Source organism: Pseudophryne corroboree, chromosome 2 (genome assembly GCF_028390025.1).
Source record: "Pseudophryne corroboree isolate aPseCor3 chromosome 2, aPseCor3.hap2, whole genome shotgun sequence".
Classification (NCBI taxonomy): domain Eukaryota; kingdom Metazoa; phylum Chordata; class Amphibia; order Anura; family Myobatrachidae; genus Pseudophryne; species Pseudophryne corroboree.
The window spans coordinates 67,507,964-67,532,829 of NC_086445.1; the positions used below are offsets into that span (position 1 = coordinate 67,507,964).

The window sequence follows — 24,866 nt, forward strand, 5'->3', positions numbered from 1 at the left end:
CATTGGCCAATGCCATGCTGTAGCTCCTTGTCTGTCAGCTGTCTCCACAGCACCATCATTTTCTTCTTTACCTCAGAAACTGATAGAAAACTGGTTCCCTTGGGTACAGTTTTGACTGTAGGAAGTCATACGGTGCTACTGTAGGTCTGGTGAGTATGGAGAGTGTTCTAGCACTGCAATCTGTTTCTAGGCCAAAAACTGCTTAACAGAGAGAGTTGCACGGGCTGGTGTGTTGTCCTGATGGAGGATGAAACCTTTTTTTCCACAACTCTGGCCTCTTTCTTCTGATTCTTTTCTGCAAAGCTTCTAGTACATTTTTGTAGTAATGTTGATTTGCTGTTGCGCCTACTGGTACCCAGTCTGTCAAAATAACACCTGTGATATCACAGAAAACAATTAACGTGGCTATTAATATGGATTTGCTTTGATGGGCTTTCTTCATTATTGGTGATGATGGTGTTTTCCAGTGCATGGACTGGTGTTTTGTCTCAGGATCATACTGGAAGATCATCTGTTTCATCATAGATAATAACTATCTAAAAAATGCAATACTTGCCTAACAGTTTCTTTGTCAATGTTTACCATTTCTGCTATAATTCGGATGCCGAGCCGACAGTCAGCTTGAACAATTGCCTACATTTTTTCCCACATTTTTGCTTGTATTTGAAGTAGAAGACCTTCAGGGACGTTCATTATCTTCAACATCCTCATGACCACCACTAAATCATTTGTGCCACTCAAACACATGTGCACATGACATACAATCTGCCCCATAAGCCTCGGCTAGCATATGGAAAGATTCGGTGGGCATTTTGTTCAATTTAACAAAAAATTTTGGGCGGTATGTACTAAAGTGAATATGCGGTAAAATCCCCATTTTCGGGGTTTTTACCGCACTTTCATATGTACTACTTCCTGGCAGCCGGGTTTTCAGTGAGAATGGTAATGCCAGCTTTTGCTGGAGTTACCCTATAGAAGCCTATGGGCTTCTTTCTGAACTCATCCTGAAGGATCTAATTGGATCCCTCCCGCCTACCTCTGGGCGCTGGGCAGAGGAGGCCTATGTCCGTAGCTCTCTCCAGCGCCCAGCTCTGGGCACCACCAGTGGGAGGTCCTGCTCAAGCGCCCTCCTCCTCCAGCCCCGCCTGGCAGCAACTCTTCATGCCGTACAGGCACCTCCTTTCCCGGCCCCAGGCTGCGTTGATTGGTGGCAGCAGCGGGAAAGGAGCTGGCGTCTCCGTCCCTCCTTCCCCCGGAGTTTGCACTTGCCTCCTTTCCTCCAGCAGCAGCAGCGGCATCGCAAAGAACAGCTCTTATCGGTGAGAGCTGTCCTTTGCTATACTAATTGCATATGTTAGTACACATGTACACCTCTTCTGCATCCACACAGCTTCATTCCTATTTTTCAGTGGCCAAAGCCATGCTGTAGCTTATTATCTATCAGCTGTCTCAACAGCTCCTATGTTTTCTTCTTTACCTCAGAAACTGATGCATAATAACTTCCCTTGAGTATAGTTTTGACTGTAGGGAAAAGTAAGAAGTCACACGGTGCTAGGTCTGGCGAGTATGGAGGGTGTTCTAGCACTGCAATCTGTTTCTCGGCCAAAAACTGCTTTACAGAGAGAGTTGTGTGGGCTGGTGTGTTGTCCTGATGGAGGATAAAACCTTTTTTCCACAACTCTGTCCTCTTTCCTTTGATTCCTTTCTGCAAAGTTTCTAGAACATTTTTGTATGTAGGCGAAGTGTCGAGGAACATGTTGCGCTACATTTTATGATGCACAGAAACTCAACTTTTTGAAAGCTGTGTGATAGCAAACTGTCTGTGCGAGACAGATGACACTTTCAAAACCATTTTGGGTTAGTCCTCAGGTCAGTGTTCCCCACTCCCTTTTAACTCACGCAGTATAGTTTTTTTTGTTTTTACAAGTACAGCCTCGTTCTTTAATAGCCCACATGTCACTGACCACACCCACACAGCAATGGTCACACCTCTTCCCCTTCTCATAATAGGCCCATGATCATTTTCAGCCCCAGGCCCATGTGGCCCTCTGTGTGGAGGTTAATGCAGGTAGTGTGCTGTATAACAAGACTGTGTTAATATACAGTGTTGGCAGTAGAACACTTAATGCAACTAGTGGTGGTGGTACAGTGGCACTTGATGGGTCTCTAACTTATGCACCCTCTCTGCATAGGAGAGACACACAGGGACATGTCCTTATACAAAGGTGGACGGAGATGGAAGACGTGCGGACAAGCCACACATGTGCAGTAGTACATCTCAGTTGTCCAGGTTGGAGGTCACGCTATGCCACGACTACGGCAGTACTGGGTCCAAGTGGTTCAGAGGAGGCAGCGCAGAGCTCTCTTCTCCAACACCTGAATGGAAGAATGTGATCTTTCATTATGAATTAAATCATTAGCTCAATCTACAGCAGTGGTTCTCAAACTCGGTCCTCAGGACCCCACACGGTTCATGTTTTCCATGTCACCCAGCAGCTGCACTGTGTATCACCAACTGTCACATTTTAGACATCTACAGGTGACCTGCAAAACATGAACCGTGTGGGGTCCTGAGGACCGAGTTTGAGAACCTGTGATCTACAGTATCATGTCTCTGTGTTTATTCACTAATCTGGTCACCGCTGGTCAATGCTCTGACGGCTACGGGAAAAGAGTAGCGGAAGTTGGAGGTAGAAAAAGAAGACAAATAGGAAAATACAGGTTGAGTATCCCATATCCAAATATTCCGAAATACGGAATATTCCGAAATACGGACTTTTTTGAGTGAGAGTGAGATAGTGAAATCTTTGTTTTTTGATGGCTCAATGTACACAAACTTTGTTTAATACACAAAGTTATTAAAAAATATTGTATTAAATGACCTTCAGGCTGTGTGTATAAGGTGTATGTGAAACATAAATTAATTGTGTGAATGTAGACACACTTTGTTTAATGCACAAAGTTATAAAAAATATTGGCTAAAATTACCTCCAGGCTGTGTGTATAAGGTGTATATGAAACATAAATGCATTCTGTGCTTAGATTTAGGTCCCATCACCATGATATCTCATTATGGTATGCAATTATTCCAAAATACGGAAAAATCCCATATCCAAAATACCTCTGGTCAGAAGCATTTTGGATAAGGGATACTCAACCTGTATATATATATATATATATTTTAATTATAGAAATCTCTTCTTCTTCTGCCTCCAGTCACAAAGGGTTACACAACCGACTGCCTCTTCATCTATATTAGTTTCTATCAAAAGTTATCCAGTGACTTATTAACTGTAGCACTAATTATTGACATAAGGATTGTGAACATTTTAGAGACCCTGCACCCACCATCTTTTTTGTTCTTCTAACTTTTTTTCCCTCCCAGTATAGTAATCGCTGCATTTTTTTGATTGCAGTTTAAAATCAAAACATATTGAAAATGTAATGCAATTATATTTTACTCTATGTTCTGGCCACAGGCATAACTATAGGTGTGTGATAGATGATCTCGGCGGTCATGATGCTGACAATCAAATGACCAACACCGACATCCTGATTAATAGAATGCCAACAGGGGATGGGGGTAATTCATTTCCCTATCCCCTACCCTAACCCACCTGGGGTGGCGGCTAGGGTTAAGATAGTGAGGAAGGCGGTTAGCGCTAAGTAACAGAGGGTGGCGGGTAGGGATAAGACTCAGGAGGGTAGTGGCTATGGCTAACCCCTCCTCCCCCCACCCACACAGGGCCTCAACCCTAACCGGCACCCTGATACTTGCCTTCGGGATGACGGTGTATCGGTGCCAGGATTCTGAGTGTTGTTGGTATTCCGGTGTCGATCACATGACCACCGGCATCCTGACCTGGGATGCTGACTATAGTAGGTGCATGGGGTGCCATTGCTATGAGGCCCAAGAGGGTTAGGGGCCCTGGACCCAGGGATTTAAGTTGCATACCAATTTCCCAGATTTGCAGCTGGGTCTGATCCACTGCCCAGCCTGATTTGTGTAACATAACATTTTCAGTGAGAGGAGTGTGTAGTGGATATTACAATGGTAAGGGGGCAATTTAATGTGGCACAATAAGAAATGGAGGCACCATATTGTGGCATAAAAAGAACTGGGGCACTGTAATGTGGCATAATTTGAACTGGAGAGCACTCTACTGTGGAACAGTTGAACAGGGGGGATTTTAATGTTGCATATAATGAACTGGAGGCACTGTATGTCATAATATGTGACATCATGTAAACCAGGGAACTACAATGGTTCAGAAAATGAACTAGGGCAGTATTATGGGGCATAAAATTAATAACTGCTGCAGAGAGGTTTCTCTCAAGAAGCATTGGGACAGCGGCCCCTTCAATATGCTGCTATGGAGCCCACAAAGTTCTGGTTATGCCCCTGGGTATTAATTAGGTGTTTTTTTTCGACCAAGAACAACACTTCATGCAAAACATAAGTGAAACAGAAAATAATAAAGTCTTTGTCAGTGGGCTCGGGAATGAGCTACCTTACTCTCCATTGCTTCAGTTCTCCGTGACATCACCCTTCTCCAAACCTCATACATAGCGGATTTCAAAGAATTAGATGCATGTTATTAACAATTTAATTACTGCAGAGTGTTTGGGGGTTATTCTTGCTGGTAGACCTGAGTTAAGAAAAATGTAAGTTTGCAAGAGGCCTCTGGGGGGAAGGTGGGCCTTTCTGGGCTCAATTCCACTCTGGGACCCTTAACTGCAGCACCTCCAGTAATTCAAGCCCTACTTGTAAAAATCTAGGCCTGCAAATATACAAGGAAGACTTCTTGGTGATAATAGAAGAAAGAAAGAAGCCAGTATGTATGTGTCACATTGTGCTATCTGCAATTAATATTTATTTTTCCCCATTTATTTACAGTATATCGCACCAGCATATTCCATTTGTGCTTTACAACTTGGAACAAAATCTATAGGGAAATAAGTATATTGCAAATGGGCCAGCCAGATTGCAGAGGCTTTCGGTGAGATGTATGATCCAGTCACCCAGAAATGCTGGCCTGGGGTCAGTGATCTTTGAGTGAAGGAAGAGAATACATGTAAAGTTATGTGGACTGTACAGAGTGGATGTCATTGGGTAGGATAGCTTATGAAGGTTACGTGGGTGGTTCTGAAATATGATAAGCTGTCTGGAGAGGTGAGTTTTCAGGGAATGCTTGAAGGTTTGGAGACTAGTGGAAAGTCTTGTTGTTCGTGGGAGGAGTGGGTACAGTCTGAAGAAAGTCCTGCAATCAAGAATGGGAGCGGGTAGTGAGTGTGGATGAGAGATGCAGATCTCACACAGAGTGGAGAGGTTGCGCTGGGAGATATTTGGAGATAAGTGAAGAGATGTATGTTTGTGTGGATGGTTAATAGTCTTATCTGTAAGTAGAAGTATGTTATATTGAATTTGGTAGAATATAGGTAACCAATGGAGGGACTGACAGAGCAGAGCAACAGACTTTGAATGTTTTCAAGGAAGATCAGCCCAGCAACTGCATTCAGAATAGACTGTAGGAGACAAAGGGGGAGATGTATAAAGCAGTGAAAAGATTGGAGAAGTTGCCCATGGCAACCAATCGGCTGCTCTGTATAATTTTCTAGTATGCAAATTGTAAATGTTACTTCAGTGCTGATTGGCTGCCATGGGCAACTTCTCCACTGGCTCACTTCTCCACTTTTATCACTGCTTAGTACATGTCCCCCAAAGTCTGTTTCAGGGAAGACCAGTAAGGAGACCACTGCAATAAACAATCATGGAGCTGCGGAGATGAATTAAGCTGGAATTATTGCTGGCAAATGTGCTGGATAAATTACTATATTATGTATTAGAAATGTAATGTAATAATTTAATTAAGTTATTAATTATGTAATTGTTTGGAAAATCTAATAACTGTTCAACTTTCCAGTTATGTAAGAAGGCTAGTGAGGCACCAGTATTGTAGGACATCCTTGTGTATTAATGTTGTGTAATAATAGGATTTTGGTTACTTACCGGTAAATCCTTTTCTCGTAGTCCGTAGGGGTCCACATTAGTACCATGTGGTATAGACGGGTCCACCAGGAGCCATTGGCACTTTAAGAGTTTGAGAGTGTGGGCTGGCTCCTCCCTCTATGCCCCTCCTACCAGACTCAGTCTAGAAACTGTGCCCGAGGAGACGGACATCTTTGAGAGAAGGATTAAACACAGATAGTGGCGAGATTCATACCAGCTCACACATACAAGGCACATCAAGCTAACGTAGCTTGAAAACTCAGCAACCACTGAAACATTACTTGCTAAGTGACAATGCAGTACTCAACTAAAACAAAGTTGTACTTAACCAGATAACGATAGCAGGAAAACGAAGCGCTGGGCGGGCGCCCAGCATCCTTTACGGACCACGAGAAAAGGATTTACCGGTAGGTAACCAAAATCCTATTTTCTCTTACGTCCTAGAGGATGCTGGTGTCCACATTAGTACCATGGGGATGTACCATAGCTCCCAGAACGGGAGGGAGAGCTCAGCGGCTCCTGCAGAACTGATTGACTGAACTTCAGATCATCAGAGGCCAAAGTATCGAACTTGCAGAACTTTGCAAACGTGTTCGACCCCGACCAAGTTGCAGCTCGGCAAAGTTGTAAAGTCGAGACACCCTGGGCAGCCGCCCAGGAAGACCCCACCTTGCAAGTAGAGTGGGCCTTGACAGACGTAGGACACGGCAATCCTGCCGTAGAATACGCATGCTGGATAGTGAACCTAATCCAGCTAGAAATAGTCTGCTTAGAAGCAGGACACCCAAGTTTCTTGGGATCATACAAGACAAACAGAGAATCCGATTTTCTATGACGAGCAGTCTTCTTCACATAGATTTTCAGAGCCCTTACAACATCGAAGGACTTTGATGAAATTGAGGAGTCAGTAGCCACTGGCACCACCATAGGTTGGTTGATATTAAAATGCCGAAACAACCTTGGGAAGAAACTGCTGACATGTCCGGAGCTCAGCTCTATCTTCGTGGAAGATCAAGTATGGGCTTTTACACGACAAAGCCCCCAACTCTGACACACGTCTAGCGGAAGCTAAAGCCAACAAAGTGACAGCTTTCCACGTAAGAAATTTGACTTCAACCTCCTGTAGAGGCTCGAACCAGTCCGATTGAAGGAACTGCAACACCACGTTAAGGTCCCAAGGCGCCGTAGGCGGTACAAAGGAAGGCTGGATGTGTAGAACTCCCTTCAAAAAGGTCTGAACCTCAGGGAGGGCAGCCAATTGTTTTTGGAAGAAAACGGATAGGGACGAAATCTGGACCTTCACAGATCCCAACTTTAGGCCCATATCCACACCAGCTTGTAAGAAGAGGAGAAACCGTCCCAGTTGAAACTCCACTGCAGGAAATTTCTTGGACTCACACCAAGATACATATTTTTTCCAAATTCGATGGTAATGTTTAGACGTTACTCCTTTCCTAGCCTATGTCAGGGTAGGAATAACCTTGTTCGGAATGCCCTTCCGAGCTAGTATCAGGCGTTCAACCTCCATGCAGTCAACCATAGCCGCGGTAAGTCTTGATAGGTGAACGGCCCCTGCTGCAGCAGATCCTCCCAAAGAGGAAGAGGCTTCGGCTCTTCTTGCAGTAGATCCAGAAGATCCGCATACCAAGCCCTTCTTGGCCAGTCTGGAGCAATGAGGATCGCTTGAACCTTTGTTCTCCTTATGAGCTTTAGAACATCTTGGGATGAGTGGAAGTGGAGGAAACACGTATACCGACTGGAACACCCACGGAGTCACTATGGCATCCACCGCCACTGCTTGCGGGTCCCTCGACCTGGAACAATACCGCCGAAGCTTCTTGTTGAGATGAGAGGCCATCATGTCGATCTGGGGTAGACCCCAAAGATCTGTTACCTCCTTGAACACCTTCGGATGGAGAGCCCACTCCCCTGGATGGAGATCGTGTCTGCTGAGGAAGTCCTCTTCCCAGTTGTCTACTCCCGGAATGAAGATTGCTGACAGCGGCAACGCGTGCTTTTCTGCCCAGAGGATGATTCTTGTTACCTCTGCCATCGCAGCTCTGCTCTTCATTCCGCCCTGTCAGTTTATGTAAGCCACTGTTGTCACATTGTCGGACTGCACTTGAATGGCCCGATTTCTCAGAAGATGGGCCGCTTGGAGGAGACCGTTGTAGACGGCTCTTAGTTCCAGAATGTTTATCGGCAGGCCGGCTTCCAGACTTGACCACCTTCCTTGGAAGGTTTTCCCTTGAGTGACTGCGCCCCAGCCCCGGAGACTTGCATCCATGGTTAGAAGGATCCAGTCCTGAATCCCGAACCTGCGGCCCCCCAGAAGGTGAGATAATTACAGCCATCAGAGTAGTGAAATCCTGGCCTTTGGCGACAGACAAATTCTCTGGTGCATGTGTAGATGGGATCCCGACCACTTGTCTAGGAGATCCAGTTGGAAGGACCGAGCGTGAAACCTCCCGTACTGCAGAGCCTCGTACGAGGCTACCATCTTCCCCAGAAGGCGAATGCACTGATGAATTGACACTCGGGCTGGCTTCAAGACATCCCAGACCATTGTTTGAATCATCAACCCCCTTCCACTGGGAGAAACACCCTCTGCACTTCCGTGTCGAGGATTATTCCCAGAAAGGACAACCTTCTGGTTGGTTCCAAATGTGACTTTGGAAGATTCAGGATCCAACCATGTTTTCTGAGAAGCTGAGTCGTGAGTGTTATGGACCGTAACAGCTTCTCCTTGGACGATGCCTTTATCAGCAGATCGTCCAGATAAGGAATTATGTTCACCCCCTGTCTGCAGAGGAGAATCATCATTTCCACCATCATTTCCACCATCACCTTGGTGAATACCCTCGGTGCTGTGGAGAGACCGAATGGGAGGGCCTGGAACTGATAGTGACAGTCCAACAGTGCAAATCGCAGATAAGCTTGATGCGGCAGCCAAATCGGAATGTGGAGGTATGCATCCTTGATATCAAGGGATACTAGGAATTCACCCTCCTCCAGACCTGATATCACCGCCCTTAGTGACTCCATTTTGAACTTGAACTCCCTCAGAAAGGGGTTTAGTGATTTTAAGTTCAGAATGGGCCTGACCGAACCATCCGGTTTCATTACCACTAAAAGGTGGTACTGGCACAATGACCTGTTTCTCCACCAACTTCTGGACGGCTTCTTGCAGGACAGTCCTGTCTGCCAGCAGAGCTGGCAAGCCTGATCTGAAAAAACGGTGAGGAGGGAGATTTTGAAATTCCAGCCTGTACCCCTGGGACACAATATCTTGCACTTAGGGGTACAGGCTGTAGGACACCCAGACATGACTGAAATGTCTGAGTCTCGCTCCCACCGGCCCCACCTCCGGGGTGTGCAGTCCACCGTCATGCGGAGGACTTTGGTGTACCTGGTTTCTGTTCCTGGGAACCTGCAGCTGCAGGTTTCTTGAACTTGGGCCGACCTCCCCGATAGAAGGTATTGGGCGGCTTTGCCTTTCTGGGCTTGTTAGACTGAAAGGACTGTGGCGTAACTGAAGAAAAAGGTTTCTTTGGAGCAGGTGTAGCTGAGGGAAGGAAAGGTGACTTACCAGCCGTAGCCGTGGAGATCCACGCATCTAACGCTTCCCCCAAAGAGAGCCTGACCTGTGTAGGGTAGGGTCTCCACACTTCTTCTGGATTCTGCGCCGGCAGACCACTGGCGCAACCACATTCCTCGACGTGATGATACCGACATGGAGGAAATCCCTGCAGCCATGGAACACAGGTCCTTCATGGATTCTACCAGAAATCCTGCCAAATCCTGAATGTTATGTAAAAACAATTCAACATCACATTTCTCCATAGTATCCAAATCCTCAAGTAACGTGCCTGACCACTTTACTATAGCTTTGGCAATCCAAGCAATGGCAATAGTGGGACGTAATATAGCCCCAGAAGTCGTGTACATGGATTTGAGCGTATTATCAATTTTACGATCAGCCGGCTCTTTCAAGGTGGTAGATCCTGGAACAGGTAAAACCACCTTTTTAGAGAGTCTGGATACTGACGCGTCAACAATAGGCGGGTTTTCCCATTTTTTCCTATCCTCTACCGGGAAAGGAAACGCTACCAGAACCCTTTTAGGTATCTGGAATTTTTTATCCGGGTTTTCCCAAGCCTTTTCAAATATAGGATTTAATTCCTTTGACACAGGGAAGGTTAGCAAGGCTTTCTTATTTTCAGTGAAGTAAGCCTCCTCAACCAGCTCGGGTGTTGTATCAGCAATATTTAACACATCCCTAATAGCCTCTATCATCAACTGCACCCCTTTTGCAAGGGATGCAGCCCCCCGGTACACATCCCCGTCTGCATGATCTGAGCAAGAGCACGTTTATGGGAATATACAGCGGGGAGCCCTGATGTACCAGAACTGGGCCATACTGCCATCGAGTTCTGTAAAGGCTGAGTTGCAGATTCATTTTGTGCAACCCTATTAGAAATCTGAAAAATCATAGATTTGATAGAGGATAACCACTCAGGCTCCCTTGCTGGAATCTGTGCTAAACCAGTGCAATCCTGTTTACATGGAATGGGATCATCCTGAGAGGACATATCCTCTGCAGAATATGACACAAAGTCCCTGGACATTGCTTAATCAAGACCACAGACCACACACACACACACACACACACACACACACACACACACACACACACACACACACACACACACACACACACACACGAGGGCAGACAGAGTTTCACCCCCAAGAATGGCAAGAGAGACACAGAGATTGCAGCCAACCCACACACAGCGCTTTTAACATAAAGGGAGGCCCCCTATCAGTGCTGACTGTGCACCTTAATAGGTTACACGGTCGTTTTGCAGCCCCCCCCCCCCCCCCCATCCCCTTCTACAACCCCCTGGTACCATAATAGATAGCTGGAGTTGCTATGGAGGGACTTGCTCTTCACTGACAGCACTGTGCAGGCAGGAAAATGGCGCTGAAACGCTGCTGGGTCCACTCTGGGGAGAAAACTCTGCCCCCAAAATGGCGCTGTCTTCCCGCTCTTCACAGGATTATACTGGCCTGAGGATTGATGCTGGCTGAGATCCGGGGACCCCGACAGGCTGTGTGACCAGTGTAGGGTATAGGCGCTAGCTCAGGGCGCCCCTCACAGTGCCGCACTATGTACCGCTGAGCCTCCGGAGCGCAGTTAATACTGCGCTCCTACCCTGATGCCGCCATCTTCACACCGGCAGCCCGCTTTCTAGGGGGGTCGGTGACTCACTCGCCACAATCTTCAGCTCTGCAAGGGGGTGGCGGCATGCTGCTGGGGTGAGTGATCCCCTGTGGCGGGGAACGACCTATCCCCTCTGGAGCTCAGTGTCCAGTCAACGGATACAGTGGCTCAGTCCCCGCAGAGCGGACACTGCTCCCCCCCTCTTAGTCCCTCGCTGCAGGGAGGCTGTTGCCAGCAGCCTCCCTGTAAAATAATAAACTCTAAAACTAAACTTTACTAAGGAAACTCAGGAGAGCTCCCCTAGCTGTGACCGGCTCCTCTGGTAAGAGGGGCATAGAGGGAGGAGCCAGCCCACACTCTCAAACTCTTAAAGTGCCAATGGCTCCTGGTGGACCCGTCTATACCCCATGGTACTAATGTGGACCCCAGCATCCTCTAGGACGTAAAAGAAAGTTAGCATTACTGTCTCACACCTATGAGGTCGTATGTTAAATTCATGACAAAGGCCCTTTCTCAATGGTTTTGTATGTTCTCCCCAGGTTTGCGTAGTACGCACATGTTTGGATGTTGATGTGATGTTTATACCATTGCACAGGGCACCGCCTATAGGGGGTCATTCCGAGTTGTTCGCTCGTTATTTTTTTCTCGCAACGGAGCGATTAGTCGCTAATGCGCATGCGCAATGTCCGCAGTGCGACTGCGCCAAGTAAATTTGCTATGCAGTTAGGTATTTTACTCACGGCATTACGAGGTTTTTTCTTCGTTCTGGTAATCGTAATGTGATTGACAGGAAGTGGGTGTTTCTGGGCGGAAACTGGCCGTTTTATGGGTGTGTGCGAAAAAACGCGACAGTTTCTGGGGAAAACGCGGGAGTGGCTGGAGAAACGGAGGAGTGTCTGGGCGAACGCTGGGTGTGTTTGTGACGTCAAACCAGGAACGAAACTGACTGAACTGATCGCAGATGCCGAGTAAGTCTGGAGCTACTCAGAAACTGCTAAGAAGTGTCTATTCGCAATTCTGCTAATCTTTCGTTCGCAATTTTGATAAGCTAAGATTCACTCCCAGTAGGCGGCGGCTTAGCGTGTGCAAAGCTGCTAAAAGCAGCTTGCGAGCGAACAACTCGGAATGACCCCCATAGACTTTTGACTATAGACTTTATAGACTATTATTATGCAGTGAACCACGCTTAATCAATGAGTAAATGCGTACACTTTGTACGCAGCGTGGACTATCAGCATCAAGCTTGCACTGTTATTAATTGCTAATGTCTAAAATAATATTTTATATAGTACGATCCGGAATTGTCCATCCCCTCATAACATGGAAGCAGCCATTTTGTCAGTTGAACAAGCTTATCAATTCACTTGCCTCCAGTGACCACACACAGGGCTGGATTCAGAGGTGGATGCAATTCCAATTTTGTTTTTGCAGTTGGCCGATGTTTTCTTTACAGCACTATGCTTCTGCTTTGCTCTGCACAAGTGCCACAGTAGTCTTGCGTCAGCAGATGTGGTGCCGACTAGGATGCAGGGTGATTGACAGACAGTAATTGTTTGGGGGCAGAAACAGGGGTGTGTAGGTGTGTCGCATCCACTACAAGGATATGTCAATGCTTCTAACTTGCACCGGACATTTTGAGCAACTATAGGGCTTAGATGTCCGATGGTGCATCATTGTATGCAAGTGGCAAATCTGAGAAGGCAGCTGCGGGCATGCGCTTACACAGCAGCAAAACGATTAGCAGCCACCTTTGAATCGGGCCTACAGGTGCTACAGTATGCTGAATATGCATGTGGCAGTGGTCCCTGCTGAATTCATAAGCCGGTTTCTCCTGTATATTGAATGGGAGTGGCTTCTTAAAATAATGAATTAATTGTGCTCGATGTCTATGGGGCTTCTTCTTAAGTACAATTTATTATTATTATTATTTTTTATTTGCAGCAACTTTACGCGGCTCCCTCACTTAGCCGGGACGGAGGCGAATTTTCTTCTTGCCAAGCAAATCCAAGCCCAGTGGAAGGAGTACGGGCTGGACAAAGTAGAACTGGCTCATTACGACATTCTCCTGTCATATCCAAATGAAACAAACCCCAACTATATCTCCATTATCGATGAGGATGGAAATGAGGTAATCCATGATGGAAGACTGAGCTGTCTGAAGCATGTAAAAAATAGTGGGGGTCATTCTGACCCGTTCGCTCACTGCTGTTTGTCGCAGCTGAGCGAACGGGTCTCTACTGCGCATGCGCCGGTGCATGCCAGACAGCCGAAGGCCGTAGCAGGGCTGCGATCGCCTCTGCCTGATTGACAGGCAGAGGCGATCGCTGGGCGGGAGGGGGCGGAACGGCGGCGTTTGGCCGCCGCTTTGTGGGCGCGGTCCGGCTAATGCAGGCGTGGCCGGACCGACCGGGGGGCGGGCCGCAGCCGCTGCGTGACGTCACACGCAGCCGCTGCGGGCCAGGGAGCAATTAGTAGATCCCGGCCAGCATGTTAAAGCTGCCCTGGCCGGGAGCTACTCTTGAAGTGCAAAGGCATCGCCGCTGTGCGATGCCTTTGCACTTCAGCGGGGGGGGGGGGAGGGGGGAAGGGCCGGCACTGACATGCGGGGCAGACTAGCCCTGTGCTGGGCGTCCTCCCGCATGTCAGTGTGAATGATCGTAGCTGTGCTAAATTTAGCACAGCTACGATCAACTCGGAATGCCCCCCAATATCTCTAGCTTCTTATGCAGTATTAAGTTTACTCATTTAATGGTCAAAAGAGAGGAGTGTACTGCATGTGTGGTGTGGTGGGTGGGTGTAATTTGGGCAATTCGTTGCTCAAGGCTACCCCCAGTAATTTTATGCTTCTAATATTTTTATCTGTATAATACAGCTCATATTGGAGTGTCCAACCAATGGTGGTGCTTCGAGAATACTGTATTTTAATAATAATGGGGGTCATTCCGAGTTGATCGCTAGCTGCTGTTGTTCACAGCGCAGTGATCAGGCTAAAATTTCGGCATTTCTGCGCATGCGTATGCACCGCAATGTGCACGCGCGACGTACGGGTACAAAGTCCTTTGTGGTTTTGCACAGGTTCTAGCGAAGCTTTCAGTCGCACCGCACAATGCAGGAAGATTGACAGGAAGGGGGCATTTCTGGGTGTCAACTGACCGTTTTCTGGGAGTGTTTGGAAAAACGTAGGCGTGTCAGGGAAAACGCAGGCGTGGCTGGGCGAACGTTGGGTGGTTGTGTGACTTCAAAAGCCAACCCTCCAACGTTAGAATCAACGCACAAGAAGAGTAAGTCCAGGGCTGGTCGTATTCTGCACAAAATGTTTTTGCAGGTGCTCTGCTGCACAGGTGTTCGCACTTCTGCAAAGCAAAAATACACTCCCCGGTGGGCGGCGACAATGCGTTTGCACGGCTGCTAAAAGTAGCTAGCGAGCGATTAACTCGGAATGACCCCCAATATTCAGACTTTGAAGACCAACATGCACCTTGCAATCTGGTTGCTCCCCATACAACGTAACCACTAAAACAGGACGATAATACACAGCTCCAAGCACTATACCAAACCCCATGACTATAAATACATATGTGGGGTCCTGCTCTATCAGGTCAAAGGCAAGGGTCATTATTGGCTATTCTTTGCCACATTCAAATTTCAGATAAGAATTAGATGCAATTATGACATCAGGGCACTGCAACTGCCCTCATAACCTGGACACTTGCGCAGTGCGAGTTAGATGCATGCACAGAAGTCACTCCACTGTGGCCAACATCACCGCTGCATCCGCCTCAGGATCGGCCCTGTATCTGGTTCTGTTCCTACATTAAAACAAAATTCATTGCCCAATAATGTATACGTATTTTACCTTGTTACTAATGGGGCTCATACATCATGGGAGAATTGGTGCAATTCCACATTCTCCCGATGCCTGGGTCGGGAGATCTGGAAACCCAAAATGTTTGAAATCCTCGATTTGCCAATTCCGACCAAAAAATGATTAGGATCCGCAAATCTGGGATTTTTATCATGCAGAATTTTGCTGATCCCCTGACAGATTGCTGATCACCAATGTCCGCTGTTTGGTGGATAGGCTCGGTGTCGTCAGAACAGGGAATCACAATTGTGATGTATGGCGTGCATTACTCATGGAACGCCTGAAGAAATACTACTGAGGGACTCACTGTTGTGAAACTATTATTTTATACAGATAGATCCACGGTTATCTTGACCCCTTTGCTGCGCCTAGTCACACCATGGTTTATTTACATAAACCCTTCAGCTATTGTTCTCAGCGGCAATACAATACAGAGAACAATACAGCAGGGGATTAAGTAATTACAGCAGGGGATTAAGTCCAACTGCCCAGTCTCAATTAATCCTATTAAAGGCCAAGATAAATGTGTTAGACAAAACACAATTTATCATAGTCCTCCCACCATTCTTGTTCCTCAGCATGCAGATAGTGGGCCCAATTCAGACCCGAACGCTGCAGCGGCAGCGATCGCAGCCTGATGCTCTATGTCTAGTGTGCACGTGCAGCGGCCGCACTGTGCACCCAGTGAGATGCGATCGCCTCTGCCTGATTGACAGGCTGAGGTTGTCACGGGGCGGGAGGGGGCGTGAAAAATGACAGTTGGGCATTGAAAATGACAGTTGAGAGCTGATTGGTTGGTACTTTGGGGTCTGTGCATTGGCGTTTCTATCATGGGTGCAATGTGTGCAGTGTACACGGGCCCCCCTACATGGACTCCTGGGTCCAGGGGGCCCCAAACTGCACCATAGGTGTTTCTACCATTGGTGCAATGTGTACGGTGTGTCCACAGCGCACACATTGCATCCATATTTTAATACTCACCTCTCCGGAGTCCAGCATTGGACGCCGCAGCCGTCGTGGACGACAATCCCTTCCAAAATGGCTGCCGCGCATGCGCAGTACGAATTTTGTCTCTAGACCATGGCGCGCGCAGTAGACTCCGGCATATGGCATCATGGAGATGAGGGGGCCCATCTGAGTCTGAACACGTGCCCCCTCCTCTATTAAAACACCCCTGGATCTATGTACTAAGCCTTGGAGAGAGCTAAAGTGGATGTAGATAAAGTACCAACCAACCAGCTCCTAACTGTCATTTTTCAAACACAGCCTGTAACATGGCAGTTAGGAGCTGATTGGCTGGTACTTTATCTCCTTTCACTTTATCTCTCTCCAAGCCTTAGTACATAGGGGGTAATTCCAAGTTGATCGCTAGCTAAAAATGTTTGCTGCGCTGCGATTAAGGAAAAAAATGGCACTTCTGCGCATGTGTGTGCGGCGCAATGCGCACGCGCGACGTACTTTCACAACGGCCGATGTATTTTTACACAAGGTCTAGCGAAGCTTTTCAGTTGCACTGCTGGCCGCAGAGTGATTGACATGAAGTGGGCGTTTCTGGGTGTCAACTGACCGTTTTCAGGGAGTGTTCAAAAAAACACAGGCGTGCCAGGAAAAACGCAGGTGTGGCTGGGCGAACGCAGGGCGTGTTTGTGATGTCAAATCTGGAACTGAATGGTCTGAAGTGATCGCAAGCGCTGAGTAGGTCTGGAGCTACTCTGAAACGGCACAATATTTTTTTGTAGTCGCTCTGCGATCCTTTCATTCTCACTTAAGCTAAGCTAAAATACACTCCCAGAGGGCGGCGGCATAGCATTTCCACAGCTGCTAAAAACAGCTAGCGAGCGATCAACTCGGAATGACCCCCATAGACCCCTTTATCTCTCCCCACTTTCTCTCTTCAAGCTTTGATCATCTCCCCTTCTAAAGTTGTAAACGGTCTTATCATTAACATTGATTATAATTAGAGATGAGCGGGTTCGGTTCCTCTGAATCCGAACCCGCCCGAACTTCATGTTTTTTTTCACGGGTCCGAGCGACTCGGATCTTCCCGCCTTGCTCGGTTAACCCGAGCGCGCCCGAACGTCATCATCCCGCTGTCGGATTCTCGCGAGGCTCGGATTCTATCGCGAGACTCGGATTCTATATAAGGAGCCGCGCGTCGCCGCCATTTTCACACGTGCATTGAGAGTCATAGGGAGAGGACGTGGCTGGCGTCCTCTCCGTTTAGAGAAGAGAGAGACACAGTAGAGACGAGAGAGACACAGTAGTAGTAATTTTGGGGAGCATTATTAGGAGGAGTACTACTATACTACTATACTACTTGCTGAAGTGATATAGATTAGATAGTGTGACTGTAAGTGTATTGTATTATCTGACTTGTGGGGGAGACACTGACAGTGGGGAGCAGTTAGAGTCTGAGAGCAGGACTCAGGAGTACATATAACGTACAGTGCACACTTTTGCTGCCAGAGTCAGTGCCACACTGCCATTGTTGTGACCACACTGACCACCAGTATAATAATATATTTTGTGATTGTCTGCTTAGGACTCGGAGTACTAGTTGCAAGTTGCAACGTGAGTGACCTGACCACCAGTTTAATAATCAATCACCACCAGTTTAATATATATATATATATATATATAATTGTATATAATATATATATATATATATATATAATATTGTATACCACCTACCCGTGTTTTTTTTTTTTTTCATTCTTCTTTATACATACTACTACAGTAGCTTACTGTAGCAGTCTGCGGTGCTGCTGACCTGACAGTGTCCAGCAGGTCCGTCATCAGTCATTACATAATAAATATATATAGTACCTGTCCGGCTGCAGTACTAGTGATATTATATTGATTTCATCTCATTATCAATAATTTATCATCCAGTCTAGACTCTATATTAGCAGCAGACACAGTACGTTAGTCCACGGCTGTAGCTACCTCTGTGTCGGCACTCGGCAGTCCATCCATAATTGTATACCACGTACCCGTGGTTTTTTTTTTTCTTTCTTCTTTGTACATACTACTATAGTATAGTAGCTTACTGTAGCAGTCTGCGGTGCTGCTGAGCTGACACTGTCCAGCAGGTCCGTCATCAGTCATCATTACCTAATAAATATATTATCTACCTGTACGGCTGCAGTACTAGTGATATTATATATACATACATATATATATTGATTTCATATCATTATCATCCAGTCTATATTAGCAGCAGACACAGTACGTTAGTCCACGGCTGTAGCTACCTCTGTGTCGGCACTCGGCAGTCCATCCATAATTGTATACCACCTACCCGTGTTTTTTTTTTTTCTTTCTTCTTTGTACATACTACTATAGTATAGTAGCTTACTGTAGCAGTCTGCGGTGCTGCTGAGCTGACAGTGTCCAGCAGGTCCGTCATCAGTCATCATTACCTAATAAATATATTATCTACCTGTCCGGCTGCAGTACTAGTGATATTATATATACATACATATATATATTGATTTCATATCATTATCATCCAGTCTATATTAGCAGCAGACACAGTACGGTAGTCCACGGCTGTAGCTACCTCTGTGTCGGCACTCGGCAGTCCATCCATAATTGTATACCACCTACCCGTGGTTTTTTTTTCTTTCTTCTTTGTACATACTACTATAGTATAGTAGCTTACTGTAGCAGTCTGCGGTGCTGCTGAGCTGACAGTGTCCAGCAGGTCCGTCATCAGTCATCATTACCTAATAAATATATTATCTACCTGTCCGGCTGCAGTACTAGTGATATTATATATACATACATATATATATTGATTTCATATCATTATCATCCAGTCTATATTAGCAGCAGACACAGTACGTTAGTCCACGGCTGTAGCTACCTCTGTGTCGGCACTCTGCAGTCCATCCATAATTGTATACCACGTACCCGTGGTTTTTTTTTTTCTTTCTTCTTTGTACATACTACTATAGTATAGTAGCTTACTGTAGCAGTCTGCGGTGCTGCTGAGCTGACACTGTCCAGCAGGTCCGTCATCAGTCATCATTACCTAATAAATATATTATCTACCTGTACGGCTGCAGTACTAGTGATATTATATATACATACATATATATATTGATTTCATATCATTATCATCCAGTCTATATTAGCAGCAGACACAGTACGTTAGTCCACGGCTGTAGCTACCTCTGTGTCGGCACTCGGCAGTCCATCCATAATTGTATACCACCTACCCGTGGTTTTTTTTTTTTCTTTCTTCTTTGTACATACTACTATAGTATAGTAGCTTACTGTAGCAGTCTGCGGTGCTGCTGAGCTGACACTGTCCAGCATTTCCGTCATCAGTCATCATTACCTAATAAATATATTATCTACCTGTCCGGCTGCAGTACTAGTGATATTATATATACATACATATATATATTGATTTCATATCATTATCATCCAGTCTATATTAGCAGCAGACACAGTACGGTAGTCCACGGCTGTAGCTACCTCTGTGTCGGCAGTCGCTCGTCCATCCATAAGTATACTAGTATCCATCCATCTCCATTGTTTACCTGAGGTGCCTTTTAGTTGTGCCTATTAAAATATGGAGAACAAAAATGTTGAGGTTCCAAAATTAGGGAAAGATCAAGATCCACTTCCACCTCGTGCTGAAGCTGCTGCCACTAGTCATGGCCGAGACGATGAAATGCCAGCAACGTCGTCTGCCAAGGCCGATGCCCACTGTCATAGTACAGAGCATGTAAAATCCAAAACACCAAATATCAGTAAAAAAAGGACTCCAAAATCTAAAATAAAATTGTCGGAGGAGAAGCGTAAACTTGCCAATATGCCATTTACCACACGGAGTGGCAAGGAACGGCTGAGGCCCTGGCCTATGTTCATGGCTAGTGGTTCAGCTTCACATGAGGATGGAAGCACTCAGCCTCTCGCTAGAAAAATGAAAAGACTCAAGCTGGCAAAAGCAGTAGCACCGCAAAGAACTGTGCGTTCTTCGAAATCCCAAATCCACAAGGAGAGTCCGACTCCAATTGTGTCGGTTGCGATGCCTGACCTTCCCAACACTGGACGTGAAGAGCATGCGCCTTCCACCATTTGCACGCCCCCTGCAAGTGCTGGAAGGAGCACCCGCAGTCCAGTTCCTGATAGTCAGATTGAAGATGTCAGTGTTGAAGTACACCAGGATGAGGAGGATATGGGTGTTGCTGGCGCTGGGGAGGAAATTGACCAGGAGGATTCTGATGGTGAGGTGGTTTGTTTAAGTCAGGCACCCGGGGAGACACCTGTTGTCCGTGGGAGGAATATGGCCACTGACATGCCTGGTGAAAATACCAAAAAAATCAGCTCTTCGGTGTGGAAGTATTTCAACAGAAATGCGGACAACAGGTATCAAGCCGTGTGTTGCCTTTGTCAAGCTGTAATAAGTAGGGGTAAGGACGTTAACCACCTCGGAACATCCTCCCTTATACGTCACCTGCAGCGCATTCATAATAAGTCAGTGACAAGTTCAAAAACTTTGGGTGACAGCGGAAGCAGTCCACTGACCAGTAAATACCTTCCTCTTGTAACCAAGCTCACGCAAACCACCCCACCAACTCCCTCAGTGTCAATTTCCTCCTTCCCCAGGAATGCCAATAGTCCTGCAGGCCATGTCACTGGCAATTCTGACGATTCCTCTCCTGCCTGGGATTCCTCCGATGCATCCTTGCGTGTAACGCCTACTGCTGCTGGCGCTGCTGTTGTTGCTGCTGGGAGTCGATGGTCATCCCAGAGGGGAAGTCGTAAGACCACTTTTACTACTTCCACCAAGCAATTGACTGTCCAACAGTCCTTTGCGAGGAAGATGAAATATCACAGCAGTCATCCTACTGCAAAGCGGATAACTGAGGCCTTGGCATCCTGGGTGGTGAGAAACGTGGTTCCGGTATCCATCATTACTGCAGAGCCAACTAGAGACTTGTTGGAGGTACTGTGTCCCCGGTACCAAATACCATCTAGGTTCCATTTCTCTAGGCAGGCGATACCGAAAATGTACACAGACCTCAGAAAAAGAGTCACCAGTGTCCTAAAAAATGCAGCTGTACCCAATGTCCACTTAACCACGGACATGTGGACAAGTGGAGCAGGGCAGGGTCAGGACTATATGACTGTGACAGCCCACTGGGTAGATGTATGAACTCCCGCCGCAAGAACAGCAGCGGCGGCACCAGTAGCAGCATCTCGCAAACGCCAACTCTTTCCTAGGCAGGCTACGCTTTGTATCACCGGTTTCCAGAATACGCACACAGCTGAAAACCTCTTACGGCAACTGAGGAAGATCATCGCGGAATGGCTTACCCCAATTGGACTCTCCTGTGGATTTGTGGCATCGGACAACGCCAGCAATATTGTGTGTGCATTAAATATGGGCAAATTCCAGCACGTCCCACGTTTTGCACATACCTTGAATTTGGTGGTGCAGAATTATTTAAAAAACGACAGGGGCGTGCAAGAGATGCTGTCGGTGGCCAGAAGAATTGCGGGACACTTTCGGCGTACAGGCACCACGTACAGAAGACTGTAGCACCACCAAAAACTACTGAACCTGCCCTGCCATCATCTGAAGCAAGAAGTGGTAACGAGGTGGAATTCGACCCTCTATATGCTTCAGAGGTTGGAGGAGCAGCAAAAGGCCATTCAAGCCTATACAATTGAGCACGATATAGGAGGTGGAATGCACCTGTCTCAAGCGCAGTGGAGAATGATTTCAACGTTGTGCAAGGTTCTGATGCCCTTTGAACTTGCCACACGTGAAGTCAGTTCAGACACTGCCAGCCTGAGTCAGGTCATTCCCCTCATCAGGCTTTTGCAGAAGAAGCTGGAGACATTGAAGGAGGAGCTAACACGGAGCGATTCCGCTAGGCATGTGGGACTTGTGGATGGAGCCCTTAATTCGCTTAACAAGGATTCACGGGTGGTCAATCTGTTGAAATCAGAGCACTACATTTTGGCCACCGTGCTCGATCCTAGATTTAAAACCTACCTTGGATCTCTCTTTCCGGCAGACACAAGTCTGCTGGGGTTGAAAGACCTGCTGGTGAGAAAATTGTCAAGTCAAGCGGAACGCGACCTGTCAACATCTCCTCCTTCACATTCTCCCGCAACTGGGGGTGCGAGGAAAAGGCTCAGAATTCCGAGCCCACCCGCTGGCGGTGATGCAGGGCAGTCTGGAGCGACTGCTGATGCTGACATCTGGTCCGGACTGAAGGACCTGACAACGATTACGGACATGTCGTCTACTGTCACTGCATATGATTCTCTCAACATTGAAAGAATGGTGGAGGATTATATGAGTGACCGCATCCAAGTAGGCACGTCACACAGTCCGTACTTATACTGGCAGGAAAAAGAGGCAATTTGGAGGCCCTTGCACAAACTGGCTTTATTCTACCTAAGTTGCCCTCCCACAAGTGTGTACTCCGAAAGAGTGTTTAGTGCCGCCGCTCACCTTGTCAGCAATCGGCGTACGAGGTTACATCCAGAAAATGTGGAGAAGATGATGTTCATTAAAATTAATTATAATCAATTCCTCCGTGGAGACATTGACCAGCAGCAATTGCCTCCACAAAGTACACAGGGAGCTGAGATGGTGGATTCCAGTGGGGACGAATTGATAATCTGTGAGGAGGGGGATGTACACGGTGATATATCGGAGGATGATGATGAGGTGGACATCTTGCCCCTGTAGAGCCAGTTTGTGCAAGGAGAGATTAATTGCTTCTTTTTTGGTGGGGGTCCAAACCAACCCGTCATTTCAGTCACAGTCGTGTGGCAGACCCTGTCACTGAAATGATGGGTTGGTTAAAGTGTGCATGTCCTGTTTATACAACATAAGGGTGGGTGGGAGGGCCCAAGGACAATTCCATCTTGCACCTCTTTTTTATTTAATTTTTCTTTGCGTCATGTGCTGTTTGTGGAATGTTTTTTGGAAGGGCCATCCTGCGTGACAGGTGTTTGTGTCGGCCACTAGGGTCGCTTATCTTACTCACACAGCTACCTTATTGCGCCTCTTTTTTTCTTTGCGTCATGTGCTGTTTGGGGAGGGTTTTTTGGAAGGGACATCCTGCGTGACACTGCAGTGCCACTCCTAGATGGGCCCGGTGTTTGTGTCGGCCACTAGGGTCGCTTATCTTACTCACACAGCTACCTCATTGCGCCTCTTTTTTTCTTTGCGTCATGTGCTGTTTGGGGAGGGTTTTTTGGAAGGGACATCCTGCGTGACACTGCAGTGCCACTCCTAGATGGGCCCGGTGTTTGTGTCGGCCACTAGGGTCGCTTATCTTACTCACACAGCTACCTCATTGCGCCTCTTTTTTTCTTTGCGTCATGTGCTGTTTGGGGAGGGTTTTTTGGAAGGGACATCCTGCGTGACACTGCAGTGCCACTCCTAGATGGGCCCGGTGTTTGTGTCGGCCACTAGGGTCGCTTATCTTACTCACACAGCTACCTCATTGCGCCTCTTTTTTTCTTTGCGTCATGTGCTGTTTGGGGAGGGTTTTTTGGAAGGATCATCCTGCGTGACACTGCAGTGCCACTCCTAGATGGGCCCGATGTTTGTGTCGGCCACTAGGGTCGCTTATCTTACTCACACAGCTACCTCATTGCGCCTCTTTTTTTCTTTGCGTCATGTGCTGTTTGGGGAGGGTTTTTTGGAAGGGACATCCTGCGTGACACTGCAGTGCCACTCCTAGATGGGCCCGGTGTTTGTGTCGGCCACTAGGGTCGCTTATCTTACTCACACAGCTACCTCATTGCGCCTCTTTTTTTCTTTGCGTCATGTGCTGTTTGGGGAGGGTTTTTTGGAAGGGACATCCTGCGTGACACTGCAGTGCCACTCCTAGATGGGCCCGGTGTTTGTGTCGGCCACTAGGGTCGCTTATCTTACTCACACAGCTACCTCATTGCGCCTCTTTTTTTCTTTGCGTCATGTGCTGTTTGGGGAGGGTTTTTTGGAAGGGACATCCTGCGTGACACTGCAGTGCCACTCCTAGATGGGCCCGGTGTTTGTGTCGGCCACTAGGGTCGCTTAGCTTAGTCATCCAGCGACCTAGGTGCAAATTTTAGGACTAAAAATAATATTGTGAGGTGTGAGGTATTCAGAATAGACCAGTGGTTTCCAAACTTTTTTGAATCACGGCGCCCTAGAATATCAGAATTTTTTTCATGGCACCCCTAGGCCAAAAATTTCTTAGTGAGAAATTTAGAAAGAAATATTACATTAAGTAGATTGCGTTTATATGTCATCCTTAGGGTCAGTTGTGTGGTGAGGGACAAGATGTGCTTCTGTTTGGCCACATATTTTATGACTGGCAGCCACCAGCACTGGTTTTGCCTATTATATTGACCATGAATAATTTGAATTGGTCCTGGACCACCAACCCAGGGCACCCCTGCAAGTGTCCCGAGGCACCCCAGGGAGCCACGGCACACAGTTTGGGAACCTCTGGAATAGACTAAAAATGAGTGGAAATTATGGTTTTTGAGGTTAATAATACTTTGGGATCAAAATGACCCCCAAATTCTATGATTTAAGCTGTTTTTTTGTGTTTTTTTTAAAAAACACCCGAATCCAAAACACACCCGAATCCGACAAAAAAAAATCGGTGAGGTTTTGCCAAAACGCGGTCGAACCCAAAACACGGCCGCGGAATCAAACCCAAAACCAAAACACAAAACCCGAAAAATTTCCGGCGCTCATCTCTAATTATAATAAGTCCGTATATTCATGGTCT

At 46.9% G+C, this 24,866-nt stretch overlaps 1 protein-coding gene across 2 annotated transcripts in view; it reads left to right on the forward strand.

Moving 5' to 3' along the window:
- The window catches only part of LOC134999086 (glutamate carboxypeptidase 2-like), a 151,922-nt gene that overhangs the window by 32,944 nt on the left and 94,112 nt on the right, over positions 1-24,866 (forward strand). For both annotated transcript variants that reach the window (XM_063951404.1, XM_063951403.1), the window contains exon 3: positions 13,176-13,362. In XM_063951404.1, the coding sequence (XP_063807474.1) occupies positions 13,176-13,362 (187 nt within the window). The remainder of the gene's footprint in view (positions 1-13,175; positions 13,363-24,866) is intronic.